This window comes from Phymastichus coffea, unplaced genomic scaffold (genome assembly GCF_024137745.1).
Source record: "Phymastichus coffea isolate CEN01 unplaced genomic scaffold, Cenicafe_Pcof_1.1 PCOF00074, whole genome shotgun sequence".
NCBI classification, from domain to species: Eukaryota; Metazoa; Arthropoda; class Insecta; order Hymenoptera; family Eulophidae; genus Phymastichus; species Phymastichus coffea.
Genome location: NW_026706885.1, coordinates 205,190 through 217,309, shown reverse-complemented (window position 1 = coordinate 217,309; position 12,120 = coordinate 205,190). Strand labels below are relative to the sequence as shown.

Sequence of the window (12,120 nt, the reverse complement as noted above, 5' to 3'; positions counted from 1 at the left end):
TTAATATTAAAAATTATTAAACTTGTATTTGTACCAATAATTTAATGTTCTAATAAAATATCAATCGATTATAAAATATGTGAATTAAAATGCACATAAAATATTGTATATAAAAGTTTTTTATTTCCTGAAATTCGTTATCTTTTTACAATTATAATCTGATTTAAAAAGTGTTTATAACTAATAAGAATTTGCCTTCACACACAAAAATTTATTTAGATGACAAAATAATAGAAAATAAGTGTGGTAAGTTCAAGTTTTGTAAAGTATACTGATTCACATGTATAAAATATCATTTGAAATGTTAATATAAAAAACGACTATACAGGTCAGAACATTTCAAAATACAAATAATTGATAAAAGCCAAAATATATATTTCGACTTATAACAATTAAATGATTTCAAATATCTCCAACTTTTATAGCTTACAAACATGCAGTATCAAAACTTTTAACGAATTTGTAATAAAATCAATGTAGCGACTTATTAATATATCACAATAAAAAATGGCAACTTTGATTGTAAGCTAAATACATTTCATACTATAGATATTTATATGTCAAATTGATTGGTTAAATCTTGCTATACTTAACAGCTATACAATGTAATAATCATTCATAAGATCATCTCGTATAAAAATATAAAAAATTTCATAAAAATGTAACACTAGTCTTCATAGTCTTGAGCTTCTAAGTAATCTTTCACTGAGTTATATCCTTCTTCTTTTGCAAGAGGTGCTAATATTCCTGTAGGTCTTTGACCATTTCTTATTCTACAAAAACTGCAATTGCATATTCCTCTGCATGGTGGACAAACCCAATGCTGTAACATACATATATTTATTTAATATTATTTTTTTTTAAATAATATAAAAAGCTAAATATTAAAGTGATTCAAAAGTTTAGACTGAAGCAATTATTTACTACTATTAACAAAAGTGATATCTGTTTATAATGAAATGTTGATGAAAATAAAAAATAATAAATAAATACTTACTGGATCTTGAAGGGCCTCATATGCAGACTCTCCATATCTTCCTCTTAAACATGGCCCACAAAATTGTCCTCTTACTCCTATACATTCACCAGATCTACATACTGTTTTAGTATCTTTTGTTTTTTGTCGACATTGGTGACAAGATGAACCATTTACTGTATCATAAATTTTACCAGTAGCTCTATCAGCAATATTTTTCAACATTGCAGGTGTAATTTCATCAGGCGATGGGATCCTACTTGGATCATATGTACTTCTAGACACTTTATATGATCTCCTCTTCTGAGGTATATAAAACTCTTGATCTGACTCTTCGCTATCGTTCTCTTCTTCACTCACATCAAATTTCATAAGATCTATATCTCTCTGTAAAGGTCTAGCCCATGAAAACATGACTTTGATATTTGAACTTTTTTTAGGAACTATTATATCTTTATCATCATATAACTCATCGTCATTTTCTTCTATACCTTCACCTTCCAGTTTCCGTTTCTTACTTCTAGTGTTATATTTTTTCTGCAGTTGTATTTTAGGACCTTGAAAAGTAGGTGATCTACTCACACGAGATCTACGTCTTCTCGTTGTTGTTTTTGGTGAACGTGGAGTTTTATTTTCTTTTTCAACTATGTTTAACCTGAGACTCTCTAACTTATGAATTTCTGCAGTATCTTCTTTGATTTCTTTGAAAAAGTCTTTTAACTGCCGAGAAAAAGTGTTTTTTAAAGAAATATTCGATAAAAACGAATCAACTACAGTTGCACAAAAAAGTTTATATAAACTTACAAACGCATTCCTCTCTGCAATATTCTTTTGTCGAAGAGCTTCATAATCTTCAGTATCACTCATTGTTATCAAACAAACATAAAAAAATGATTCCTAAAATTATTAAATTCTACGTGGCTATGAAAAATGAATTTAACAACAATTGAATAATCGGCACGAGCTGCAAGGCCAACACAACAAAACAAATAACAACTCCGCAACTGAATCCCGCCAAAAGTCGTTGATCAAGATCATGTATGCAGGTGTTTCAAACTACAGTCTGTTCGGTTATTCTTTATTTTTCAAACTACTGAAAAATCGTACAAACATTTGTTAATTATTAAATTTATTAAATAACTTTCTTCATTGTCATATCCAAATCAATGAAATATTTAGAACTAATTAAATCATTATGAAAAGTATGAAAAATTTATTATTTGTTTTAAATTAGTTCAAATATAACGGAAATCAAACTCCATTACTTCTTTCATTTAATGCTTTTTATCAAAATATTCTAATCATTGATTGTTAAATATAAATATTTAAAAAGTGCATTTTAGTACTAACTAAAAATTACCATTATGTATTATTCTAAATATATTTAATAATTTCTATTTTTAATAGATATATGTTCTTTTGTACCGGATGTCAGAGTACAAACAGTTTATAATAGTTAAGCCGCGGTCAAGCTGTTTTTTAGTCTCAATACTCTAAATATGAGACGCCGGGTTAGACGCTCATTAAATATTTAAATATAAAAAGTCAAATTTAATACTTATCTTTGTTCTTTTATAAATTTAATAAAATTAATTATATTATATCTGCGGACTTTTTAGTTGAGCAGCATTAGCGGTTGTTTTATAAAATTACAGTAAGTTGAGCACGTTTACCTAAATTTACATATTGTATTTATCAATGTTTTTCATGTTGTTATTATTAACATTTAAGAAATAATAAGTATGTCACTTTCATCATACTTTTATTATCTATACCCAAATTATCCCTTGTCATAATGCTGCTATTAAATTATTTCAGGAAGAGTATTGTTTGAGAGGTTACATTTATAGCGATAGCTATAAACTATTTATTTTTCTGATTAATATTAAAACAACATGACTGCTTCACAATTATCTCCACCAAAAGTCTTAAAAGAATTGAGACTTCCAATTTCGAGGGTTAAAACAATTATGAAAAGTTCACCGCAGGTGGAAGCCATTGGTCAAGACTGTCTCTTTTTAGTAGCAAAAGCAACAGTATAACATTTTTTTAAATATTTTTTTATCAGGAATAATAAAGTTAACTATTAAACTGTTAATTTTTTCTCTTTATAGGAATTATTTATACATTATTTATCTGAAGAAGCTCATAAAAAATCAAATAAGGCTAATAGTTTAGATTATAAGCATTTAGCAGAAGTAGTTCAAACAACAGATACATTAGAATTTTTACGAGAAATAATGCCAAGAAAAATCACAGTTAGACAATTCAAGGAAATGATGGCTGCAAGAAATGCAGAAACTTCTTCTGATTCTGACAGTGACAGTCAATCAGATAGTGAATCTAACTCTGATAGTGATGATAAAGCAGAAAATGGAAATTCATCTGATAGTACACATGATAGTAATGATAAAAAAAATGGCAATAATTCTTCAGAAGAAAGTAGTGGAAGTGAAAGTGAAGATGATGCTAAAACATAATTTAGTTTCAAAAGGACGTCTGAATAAAAATATTTTAATGTGAATGTTTGTGTTAAGGTTTAAAACATGTACAAAATATCAGATAAGTTGAATATTTAAACTTCTATTTTTAAGCTGTCTAATACTGAGTAATGAACATTTTGTATTAAAAAATAAACATTGAATAAGAATTGAAATATTTCTTATTCAATTAAAATGAATATTTTTATAGTGAAAAAAAGATGTTTTATTCAAATAAAATCGTTTTGGTAAAGAAATGTTACATAGAGATTGAATATTACAAAAAACCATGCATATTACAACACCTATTATTTTATTCTTGATGTAACTTTTGAGATATTGGCCTAGAAGGTATATCATCATAATCTTCACTTAGTTTTTTTGCTAAAAAGTAAATTTCTGCAAGTGCTATTATTAATGCACACATTATCCCAAGTAGCAGTCTAAAGCCAAAGTCTAGGTTGCCAATGATTAATTCAAGACCAATGAAACCAAATGCAAAGCCAGCTATCACAGAAAATACAAACTGAGCAACTGCAATAAGTTGTGAATTCATGATTTTCACTAAAAAAATAATACATATTAATATTTATATTTATTAAAACAATGCATTTACTTGGAAAAAATGCAGTTTAAGATTATTTTTAAATACATTTATTTTTGCAATTAGAAATCTTACTTTGATAAGCAATAGTATCTTCTGGTAAATGTTTCCTAAAAGAGTCAACACTTTTAGTCATAGCCTTGTAGTCTCTAGCATCTTGTTGAGCTTGTAATTTTTTTATTCTTGCTTCTAATTCAGGATTTCTTGGTGTCACTTTTGGTTTAGGTAATTGGATATTAACTCCTTCTAAAAGCTCATGTATCCAAATTTTTTCACCAGAATCAAATTCAGATATATATGATTTTATCCACTTAATATCATTTAATGTTAGAAGACAGCAATTGTGCTTATTTATTGCAGTATTTTGCAGTTCTATGATATTATCTGGTGTACTCTTATTACTTTTAATCTTCTTAACAAAGTCAATAAGCTTGGAAGTAGGCTTTATTTTAATATGATGATCTTCAATAGTTTCTATTGGCATTATCAGGCAGTGTTTGATAAAATTAAGGAACTAAATGCAGCTTCTTTTCTAGATCTGCATAAAATTCTTCAAGCTCTTTTTCTTTGCTATGAAATTCTTCGTCAACTCTTACACATTTATCACTCATATCATTTATAAACTTTTCCCATTCTAATTTACGTATTTCTCTATTCTTTTTTAGTTTGCTTTCCTGAAACAACATACAACAAATACAAACTTTGTAGAATACCATCAACTTAATTTACAAATTGTTAATAATATTTACACTATCAAATTCATTTTCCTTTTGCAGAACACAATCGCACATAATCAGTGCAACATCTACATTTGCTTTTAAACTTGGCAAATGATTATCACCTAATTCTTCAGTATAATCTAATTTATGGTATTCAAGTTCTTTTGTGTAGAGCAGAACTTCTTGAAGTCGAGATTCCTCTCTGTTATTCCTTTTATCCTGTAAGGTAAAGAAACAAATATATACTTTCAGGTTCTTTTGTTTTACATTTTTATGATAAGTCCAGTGAAATATTTTTAATATCTCTGACTAATATCCATTAACTAAAATAAATCATTCAATAAATATTGATAATTTATGTAGTTATTTAAAATGTGTTTAGTAGAAATAGATGTGTTTGTTTTACATTTACTAACGAATATTAGAATAATTATTATTTTACCGTTTTTTAAAATAATATTTTAAATGTTTCAATCTTTGCCTTTGAATCAATATAAACGTTAAAAATATAATAACCTGGAACTCTCGCAAAAAAAATGTGACTTCGCCCTGGATGAACGGTCGATGATCAAACAACCTAGTCCATATTTCTCCAACGTCTGTATTGTACGGGAACAGAAACGTAAAAAAAAATAAAATACATGTATCAAATTATCGTTTGAGTGAGTAACTTTTCGATTTAATATAAAAAACGAAGTTTAAAATTATATTAAAATCATTAACGAGTTACTGAACTACCGCACCTTTTATCACAGCCGCCATGTTTGTTATTCCAAACACATGACTACAGTTTTGACATTGTTGATTGGAAAGACTGGAAAGGGAAGGATCAACACGATTCTAAATATTCCAATTTAGAAACTTGTGCATAATGAATTTGAATTCTAGATTATATTTTTAAAGAAGACTTAATATTACGATACTATTCCGTATTGTTTTGCTTTAAAGAATTAGTTAATAATTAATTACGATGAAAGACGAAGAATATGAATTTATGGAAGACCCGCCTGAAAGTCCGAAGGGATCAAAATGTGCAGTATTACCTGATAAACCCACAAGTTCACCCATTGGTATTAGACCTAGGCCATGTAGGCCTGGAAATGTTGCTGCTCCAAGTGGTAAATCAGAACCTATCAATAAAAAAAAACAATGGGCACCTGGAGCTTGGCAAGATGATACACGAACAAGTGCATTTCAACCTTATAAGGTAGTGAAACTTAATGTGTGAATTAAAATTTTTATTTATTGTTTACATTCTTTAAATATACTTTTTATTATTCATAGTAAAAGTAATTTTAAATATGATATTTTTCTTTTGTACATAAAATTTTATGAAACTTTTAATATTTCAGCCTCCAACATTATTAACAAATTTACAAAGAGGAAATACACAAACTGAAATACTGTTACCTAAGGATGGTAGCAATGTTACTTTTTATACTTTAGCTGGCCAGGGTGAGCTTACAGAAGACAATATTAATTCAGGTTATTTTAGTATATTCTATATAAAAAAGCATTTTCAGAAATAATAACTTATTTAATGATTGATTGCAGGATCAATTGACATTCCAGACGAAAATGGCTTGACAGCACTCATGTGGGCAGCTGGCTATGGACAACTGAATAGTGTGAGGCTATTGTTAAAAGCTGGTGCAGATAAAGATTACAGAGGATCTGATGGCCAGTCTGCATTGCATTTTGCTGCAGCTTATGGTCATCATGATGTTGTGAAAATGTTATTAAATCATGGTGCTGATCCTAATGCAAGTGAAGACGTAAGTATAATGAAAAATAGTTGAATTTCCTTTCCAGTTCAAATTTTATAATCAAAATAATTTTTATACAATTTATACATTTTTTGTGTACATTATACGATTAAAAATCGCTTATAAAACTTAAATCAAAGAATAATATTGTTTAGGAAGGGAATACACCTTTAATATATGGAGCTCAAGGTGATCATCCTCATGTATGTCATGAGCTTTTAACAAGAGGAGCAAATTTAACAGCTACAAATGTCTATGGACTTAGTGCATATAAAGCTGCAATTCTTAAAAATTCCACAACAGGTATTGATATTTATCTGTTAAATAGAACAATATAAAATATTTTACTCGTCTAGTTCTGTTTTGTTTCAGCAAAAGCAGTCATTGACAATTATTTGTTACAAAAACTTGTAAATGTAATACCTGAAGAATCACAACAATAAATACAAATAATGTATATAGTTCTATTTTAAAGATTGTTGAATGTAATTAAGTAATTTTATCACATTATAGAAATATTTGACTTGTTTTCATAAACAATTTGTTTTCATCTCTAAATAATCTTCCAATAAATATTAATTAATAATATAAAAACATTGTTTTTATTTTTATAACTAAACTATTGAAATTTCCTCTGACTTTTTAGATGGATTAGTATATAAACCTGCCATTGCTTCTTGCAATGCTCTCAGACAAGAATAGTTAGTAGCAAAACCTCCAGCCTTTTCTGCGTCAGTTACAGCACGAACAAAAGTGATATATCCTTTTTTTACAAGGTCTCTCTTGGCAGGAGGAGTAGGACCTTCTATTTCCTGTATAATAGGAACATACTTATATACAGGGCCATCATCAATTTTCGGAACTGGAAGAAAATTAGAATTTCCTTGTTGTCCAAATTTGATTCCAGTACTAAATCCTGTAACTTTAGGAGCTACTTTGGTATTATCTTTAGAAGCTTGGATAGCTGAAGCAAATGTTTGGACTATATTTCTTGCATCACCCTCTGAAAACATTAATTCATCGATTAGATCTTCTTTTTCTTTGAGCTTTTTCTTCTTCAATTCAAGTTCTTCCTTAGCAAGCTCTAGCTTCCTTTCTTCTTGTTGCATCTTTTCAAGCTCAATCAATTCTTCTAATTCACTTTCTTTTTTACCTAATTTTGACTTATTTCTAAGTATTTGTTCTTTATTCTCTCTCTTGTATTGTTCTATTTTTTTATTTGTTTCAATAATATCTATATTATTAACAAGATTAAAAATAATGTTTTCAATTTCCTCTAAATAATTATCATATTCTCTTGACGTTCCAAAGTCTTCCTCTTTTTTATTAAAATCACGTAAAACTCTCTTTCGAATACTGACTTCTTTTTCTACCATAGAATCTTCATACAACTGTATTCGAAAATTTACTCTTCTTAATACTGTGTGACATTCTGGACATGAACCAGAGCCTAAAAGTTAAAAAAATAATGAATAAGATAACATGTTTCAATGCATTGTAAATAATAATCAACCTCAAAAACAAATATATTCATTAACAAACCTTTTAAGAACAATAAATCAACGCAACTTTCACAAAGTGTATGGCCACAAACATTTACCATTAATTTGAGAGATGGATTTCGATACTTTGTTGTTTTACAACGAGGACAGGCTTGATCTTCCATGATTATGAGAAAGTTTAATATCACAGCTTAGATCAAAATTCTTTTGTTGATTTTAATTATCACTGAATAGCAAAACAGTTTGACATTGTTTAGGTTATTTCAATGGTTAGTTTAACTGTAACTTTACAGTTTGACTCTGAACATAATAACAATAATTTCATTTGAATAATTTTTTTAACAATCGATGTTTTATTATTCTATCATTGATGATGACTATATAATTTATTTTCTTTAATAAAACACTTTTTATACGATATGATAATGAGAACAGCGTGAATCTAAGTGAAGTTGCAAGGTAAAGACGAAATAAAAGTATACAGTTGACAAGTTTGCTATATTATCTTAATTATCTGTCACAAGGCAGACTTGTGAATCTGACGCCCAAAAAAATTTGTTAATCATATTTTTGAGTTTTCATGAGCTAAAACGTTTTCTCCCTTTTTCCGGATTATGTCTCCGCTTGAAATTTTATTTCCGGATTTTCCATTTTTAAGAAAATTGCGAAAAAAAATCGGGCGTTCGTACAGCGCGCAAAATGCATTAAACATTTTTCTCCTGTTTAAAAAGAAATAATATCGATAGCGGATGATAGCTCCTTATTCCCGGATTACGAAACAATTTTCCTTTTGTCGATATTCTATCCAAAATTGAGGAAAATGTAAAAATTAGTAATATGCGGCAGTTAGTCGATAAAACAGGTCAAACGTTTGCTAATCACCAGATATCCCTATATGAGTTCTACATTGCGTAATTATAATAATAAGTAATTCAAATTCTACTCAATTACCCATTCACATTTTATGTACATATACATAAATAATTTTTTCTAAGGTTTTCTATAAGTTTGTCAACATGCCAATTTTATAATTAATATTTTAACTATATAAAATAACATAATTCTGAACAAAGTAATAAAAAAATTGAATTGACTAGTTAAAATTGAAAAAAAACTATCATTGATCAAAAACTTATAGCTTAGTTTTATATTTGTTGAATTATTTAATAACGAACTTAATTTTACTTCCATTCTTCTTAACAATATAAAGTAATAATCCATTGTAGCATATTATAGAAATACTTCAATATATTAAAGTACTTATTGAAGTATAGAAAATAAGAAGAAAGAGGCCACTTCCGGTGTCAGGAGAAAATGCCAATTTTCACCCATTTCCCGTTGACTAATCGAAAATGGGAAATTACTACGAGTATCAGGGACAATTAGCAGAATTAATGCCGTTTTCCCATTTTCGCTAGCAATTTCCCATAAAAACCCGGGGGCCATCTTCACAGTCCTCCTAACTGGGGGGGTCGCGATTCAATTCACGTTGGGTGTACCTAACCTCGAATCTGCATCGAAAATTCTTCATTAATAATCGATAAATAGTAAGCAACAAATTAATTGTTTGAAAAACTAATTGCGGTACAATTAAGTCGGATGTTCGATGAATGAGGTACAGTTGTCCTTAAATTGCTATATCTGGATAAAGTAAGCATTAGCATGAAATCAAATCGGGGCAGCTGTTATCGTTCTCTTTGTCAATGATTTTCGAGGTTTATAATATAAAAATAATTAGCTAGATGAAAGAAAATTATTTTGTCTGACAAGTTAAATTATTTCTATACTAAATCATCAATTGAATTTATATAAATTTATGTATGTAATATTGTTGGTTTCAAAATTTTTCCGCTGTTTAAAGCTCTACGCCTGCGCAAAGTGCATTTCCGGATGACATCCTTGTAAGATGTAACAAATAGTGGTAATTTGTAATTGTCCTATTATTTCGTTTAGAAACAAATTTATAGAATTGTACTGATGGTACAATTTAGACTACAGAAGGTACAATTTTTCTGTGAATTTATTTTTGCTTAATTATGTCTTTTATGTGAATAAATAGGAGGTGAAATATCGATAAGGATATTTCTTATTTTTTATGAGAAATATAATGGTACAATAACAAATAATTATTTTTTCGAGAAGTACAATTAGACATACGTGAGATGTGATCATTTTTTTTTCTAAAATGTTATTTGTGACGGGCTGGCTTCGCATCGGTTGCTAATCACAGTGTTAAAATTTGAATCAACTATGGAATTTGATTATTGAATTGATTTTACTTTCCTTTCCTTTACTATAGATGGCGGTGGGCTATCTAATATGGAACTGACGGCACTGAATTTGCGCAACTCCCATGCCCATCTGACATTCCATTGTTTCCCGTTTTCTACTGTTTTCTGTATTAACACAATCGGTTTAACTTTAGGTTACATTATTTATAAATAGTTTAGTTTATTTATAAAGAACGATAAATCAACGTTATATTTACGCTATATTTATAAATTAGTAAAACAAATCAGCAACGTGAACATTTTTCAATAAGTGATTGACTCAAATTGTGAGGTTAATAAGAAAACATCGTAAATTGCAGCAATGTCAGGTTTTTCTAACGATCAGAATTCTACTGCACAGAAAACATGGGAAATGGCTAATAATGTTGAAACAATCAGCACTATTGATGAGATTTATAGATATGATAGAAAAGAACAACAAGACATTCTTGCTGCTAAACCATGGGAAAAAGAGTAAGAATATTTCAAATTGTTATTTTGAAACATTAATGACTCCTCACCACAAGTCCCTTTAATATTTCATCGATTATTTCAGTCCACATTTTTTCAAAGATATCAAAATCTCTGCACTAGCTCTATTAAAAATGGTTATGCATGCCCGATCTGGTGGATCACTCGAGGTCATGGGACTTCTTCTTGGCAAAGTAACTGCAAATACAATGATTGTGATGGATTCTTTTGCTCTACCTGTGGAAGGAACAGAAACTAGAGTTAATGCACAAGCTCAGGCATATGAATACATGACAGCATACATTGATGCTGCTAAACAAGTATGATTTTATATTTTTGAAGTGAATGCCAGTTTATATTAAATTTATATTGTATGCCTACTTCTTTCTCCTCTCTCTTTCACTTTCTGTCTCTTTCACTTTCTTTCTCTCTTGTTCTCTATCTCTTTCTTTCTTTCTTTTTCAGGTTGGTCGTCAAGAAAATGCTATTGGTTGGTATCACAGCCATCCTGGTTATGGATGTTGGCTCTCAGGTATCGATGTATCCACACAAATGTTGAATCAAAACTTCCAAGAACCATTTGTGGCTATTGTTATTGATCCTGTAAGAACAATATCAGCTGGAAAAGTTTGTTTAGGTGCTTTTAGAACATATCCAAAGGTTCATTTGATTTTAGCAACAATATTTTTCAATGTATCTGTTTTTAAAATGTGCATTTCATCGAAATACATCATTTTCTAATAGGGATATAAACCAGCAAATGAAGAGCCATCAGAATATCAAACAATACCATTGAACAAAATTGAAGACTTTGGTGTACATTGCAAACAGTACTATTCACTGGAAGTAACATATTTCAAGTCATCATTAGATAGAAGGTTATTGGATTCCTTATGGAACAAGTACTGGGTCAATACATTGAGCTCATCCAGCTTGTTAACTAATACTGACTACACAACAGGACAGATCTTTGACTTATCTGATAAACTGGAACAATCTGAACAAGCCTTAGGACGTGGTTTTGTTTTCGGAGGAGCAGAACCCCACGATACTAGGACTGTGGATAAATTAGTCAAAGCTACTAGAGATAGCAGCAAAACCACGATTGAAGTGATTCATGGATTAATGGCTCAAATTATAAAAGACAGACTTTTCAATCAAGTTGGAGAAAGGAGTATGGAGCACTAAGCTTTTGTAATTTTTTCATTAAAAGATAAGTTTCTATTTTAATAAGGAAGAAAAACTTTTGCTAAATGTCATCTATTGCACTTCAAAGTAAATACGCCGATAAATATTTATTGTTATTGGATGTTATTATTATTTAATTTTTTT

At 29.0% G+C, this 12,120-nt stretch overlaps 7 protein-coding genes across 8 annotated transcripts; 3 read left to right on the top strand and 4 right to left on the bottom strand.

Annotated features, from left to right (window-relative positions):
* Nucleotides 1-132: 132 nt before the first annotated feature.
* Nucleotides 133-2,005, bottom strand: LOC131668115 (cell division cycle-associated protein 7-like). Its single transcript, XM_058941998.1, has 3 exons — nucleotides 1,781-2,005; nucleotides 998-1,696; nucleotides 133-823 (listed from the first exon to the last, which is right to left on the bottom strand). Exons 1-3 carry the CDS (start codon nucleotides 1,841-1,843, stop codon nucleotides 668-670), a joined length of 918 nt encoding a protein of 305 aa, XP_058797981.1. The 5' UTR covers nucleotides 1,844-2,005; the 3' UTR covers nucleotides 133-667.
* A 437-nt stretch (nucleotides 2,006-2,442) lies between these two features.
* On the top strand, nucleotides 2,443-3,625 carry LOC131668056 (chromatin accessibility complex 16kD protein). Its single transcript, XM_058941891.1, has 3 exons — nucleotides 2,443-2,630; nucleotides 2,795-3,012; nucleotides 3,091-3,625. Exons 2-3 carry the CDS (start codon nucleotides 2,872-2,874, stop codon nucleotides 3,454-3,456), a joined length of 507 nt encoding a protein of 168 aa, XP_058797874.1. The 5' UTR covers nucleotides 2,443-2,630; nucleotides 2,795-2,871; the 3' UTR covers nucleotides 3,457-3,625.
* Nucleotides 3,626-3,664: 39 nt separating this feature from the next.
* Nucleotides 3,665-4,544, bottom strand: LOC131668055 (transmembrane protein 199). Its single transcript, XM_058941890.1, has 2 exons — nucleotides 4,136-4,544; nucleotides 3,665-4,020 (listed from the first exon to the last, which is right to left on the bottom strand). Exons 1-2 carry the CDS (start codon nucleotides 4,542-4,544, stop codon nucleotides 3,770-3,772), a joined length of 660 nt encoding a protein of 219 aa, XP_058797873.1. The 3' UTR covers nucleotides 3,665-3,769.
* Nucleotides 4,545-4,566: 22 nt separating this feature from the next.
* Nucleotides 4,567-5,599, bottom strand: LOC131668058 (biogenesis of lysosome-related organelles complex 1 subunit 5). Its single transcript, XM_058941892.1, has 4 exons — nucleotides 5,523-5,599; nucleotides 5,296-5,378; nucleotides 4,810-4,998; nucleotides 4,567-4,734 (listed from the first exon to the last, which is right to left on the bottom strand). Exons 1-4 carry the CDS (start codon nucleotides 5,539-5,541, stop codon nucleotides 4,567-4,569), a joined length of 459 nt encoding a protein of 152 aa, XP_058797875.1. The 5' UTR covers nucleotides 5,542-5,599.
* A 132-nt stretch (nucleotides 5,600-5,731) lies between these two features.
* LOC131668054 (DNA-binding protein RFXANK-like) lies at nucleotides 5,732-7,134 on the top strand. Of its 2 annotated transcripts, none has more exons than XM_058941889.1 (5): nucleotides 5,732-5,986; nucleotides 6,132-6,234; nucleotides 6,334-6,554; nucleotides 6,701-6,848; nucleotides 6,918-7,134. In XM_058941889.1, the coding sequence occupies exons 1-5, from the start codon at nucleotides 5,750-5,752 to the stop codon at nucleotides 6,986-6,988; spliced, it is 780 nt and encodes a 259-aa protein (XP_058797872.1). In that variant the 5' UTR covers nucleotides 5,732-5,749; the 3' UTR covers nucleotides 6,989-7,134. The 2 variants fall into 2 exon arrangements, with proteins under 2 accessions (XP_058797872.1, XP_058797871.1); XM_058941888.1 differs by having other exon boundaries at nucleotides 6,132-6,264.
* Nucleotides 7,135-7,158: 24 nt separating this feature from the next.
* Nucleotides 7,159-8,537, bottom strand: LOC131668053 (CDK-activating kinase assembly factor MAT1). The gene is made up of 2 exons (XM_058941887.1): nucleotides 8,088-8,537; nucleotides 7,159-7,995 (listed from the first exon to the last, which is right to left on the bottom strand). Exons 1-2 carry the CDS (start codon nucleotides 8,209-8,211, stop codon nucleotides 7,160-7,162), a joined length of 960 nt encoding a protein of 319 aa, XP_058797870.1. The 5' UTR covers nucleotides 8,212-8,537; the 3' UTR covers nucleotide 7,159.
* Nucleotides 8,538-10,373: 1,836 nt separating this feature from the next.
* Nucleotides 10,374-11,985, top strand: LOC131668106 (COP9 signalosome complex subunit 5). The gene is made up of 4 exons (XM_058941984.1): nucleotides 10,374-10,791; nucleotides 10,874-11,108; nucleotides 11,254-11,448; nucleotides 11,533-11,985. The coding sequence occupies exons 1-4, from the start codon at nucleotides 10,640-10,642 to the stop codon at nucleotides 11,974-11,976; spliced, it is 1,026 nt and encodes a 341-aa protein (XP_058797967.1). The 5' UTR covers nucleotides 10,374-10,639; the 3' UTR covers nucleotides 11,977-11,985.
* The last annotated feature ends 135 nt before the right edge of the window (nucleotides 11,986-12,120 follow it).

Bases quoted from the DNA above. Each gene is read 5' to 3' on its own strand.
- LOC131668115 (XM_058941998.1), bottom strand. From the start codon at position 1,843: ATGAGTGATACTGAAGATTATGAAGCTCTTCGACAAAAGAATATTGCA. The intron at 1,697-1,780 runs GTAAGTTTATAT...TTTTCTCGGCAG, and splicing joins TTGCAGAGAGGAATGCGTTT to TTAAAAGACTTTTTCAAAGA. The intron at 824-997 runs GTAAGTATTTAT...TGTATGTTACAG, and splicing joins ATGAGGCCCTTCAAGATCCA to CATTGGGTTTGTCCACCATG.
- LOC131668056 (XM_058941891.1), top strand. From the start codon at position 2,872: ATGACTGCTTCACAATTATCTCCACCAAAAGTCTTAAAAGAATTGAGA. The intron at 3,013-3,090 runs GTATAACATTTT...TTCTCTTTATAG, and splicing joins TTTTAGTAGCAAAAGCAACA to GAATTATTTATACATTATTT.
- LOC131668055 (XM_058941890.1), bottom strand. From the start codon at position 4,544: ATGCCAATAGAAACTATTGAAGATCATCATATTAAAATAAAGCCTACT. The intron at 4,021-4,135 runs GTAAGATTTCTA...TTATTTTTTTAG, and splicing joins AGATACTATTGCTTATCAAA to TGAAAATCATGAATTCACAA.
- LOC131668058 (XM_058941892.1), bottom strand. The intron at 4,999-5,295 runs GTTATTATATTT...TTTACCTTACAG, and splicing joins TTTTTTTGCGAGAGTTCCAG to GATAAAAGGAATAACAGAGA. The intron at 4,735-4,809 runs GTAAATATTATT...ATGTTGTTTCAG, and splicing joins AGGAAAATGAATTTGATAGT to GAAAGCAAACTAAAAAAGAA.
- LOC131668054 (XM_058941888.1), top strand. From the start codon at position 5,750: ATGAAAGACGAAGAATATGAATTTATGGAAGACCCGCCTGAAAGTCCG. The intron at 6,265-6,333 runs GTTATTTTAGTA...GATTGATTGCAG, and splicing joins AGAAGACAATATTAATTCAG to GATCAATTGACATTCCAGAC. The intron at 6,555-6,700 runs GTAAGTATAATG...AATATTGTTTAG, and splicing joins ATCCTAATGCAAGTGAAGAC to GAAGGGAATACACCTTTAAT.
- LOC131668053 (XM_058941887.1), bottom strand. From the start codon at position 8,211: ATGGAAGATCAAGCCTGTCCTCGTTGTAAAACAACAAAGTATCGAAAT. The intron at 7,996-8,087 runs GTTTGTTAATGA...TTTAACTTTTAG, and splicing joins TGATTTATTGTTCTTAAAAG to GCTCTGGTTCATGTCCAGAA.
- LOC131668106 (XM_058941984.1), top strand. From the start codon at position 10,640: ATGTCAGGTTTTTCTAACGATCAGAATTCTACTGCACAGAAAACATGG. The intron at 11,109-11,253 runs GTATGATTTTAT...TTTCTTTTTCAG, and splicing joins ACATTGATGCTGCTAAACAA to GTTGGTCGTCAAGAAAATGC. The intron at 11,449-11,532 runs GTTCATTTGATT...ATTTTCTAATAG, and splicing joins CTTTTAGAACATATCCAAAG to GGATATAAACCAGCAAATGA.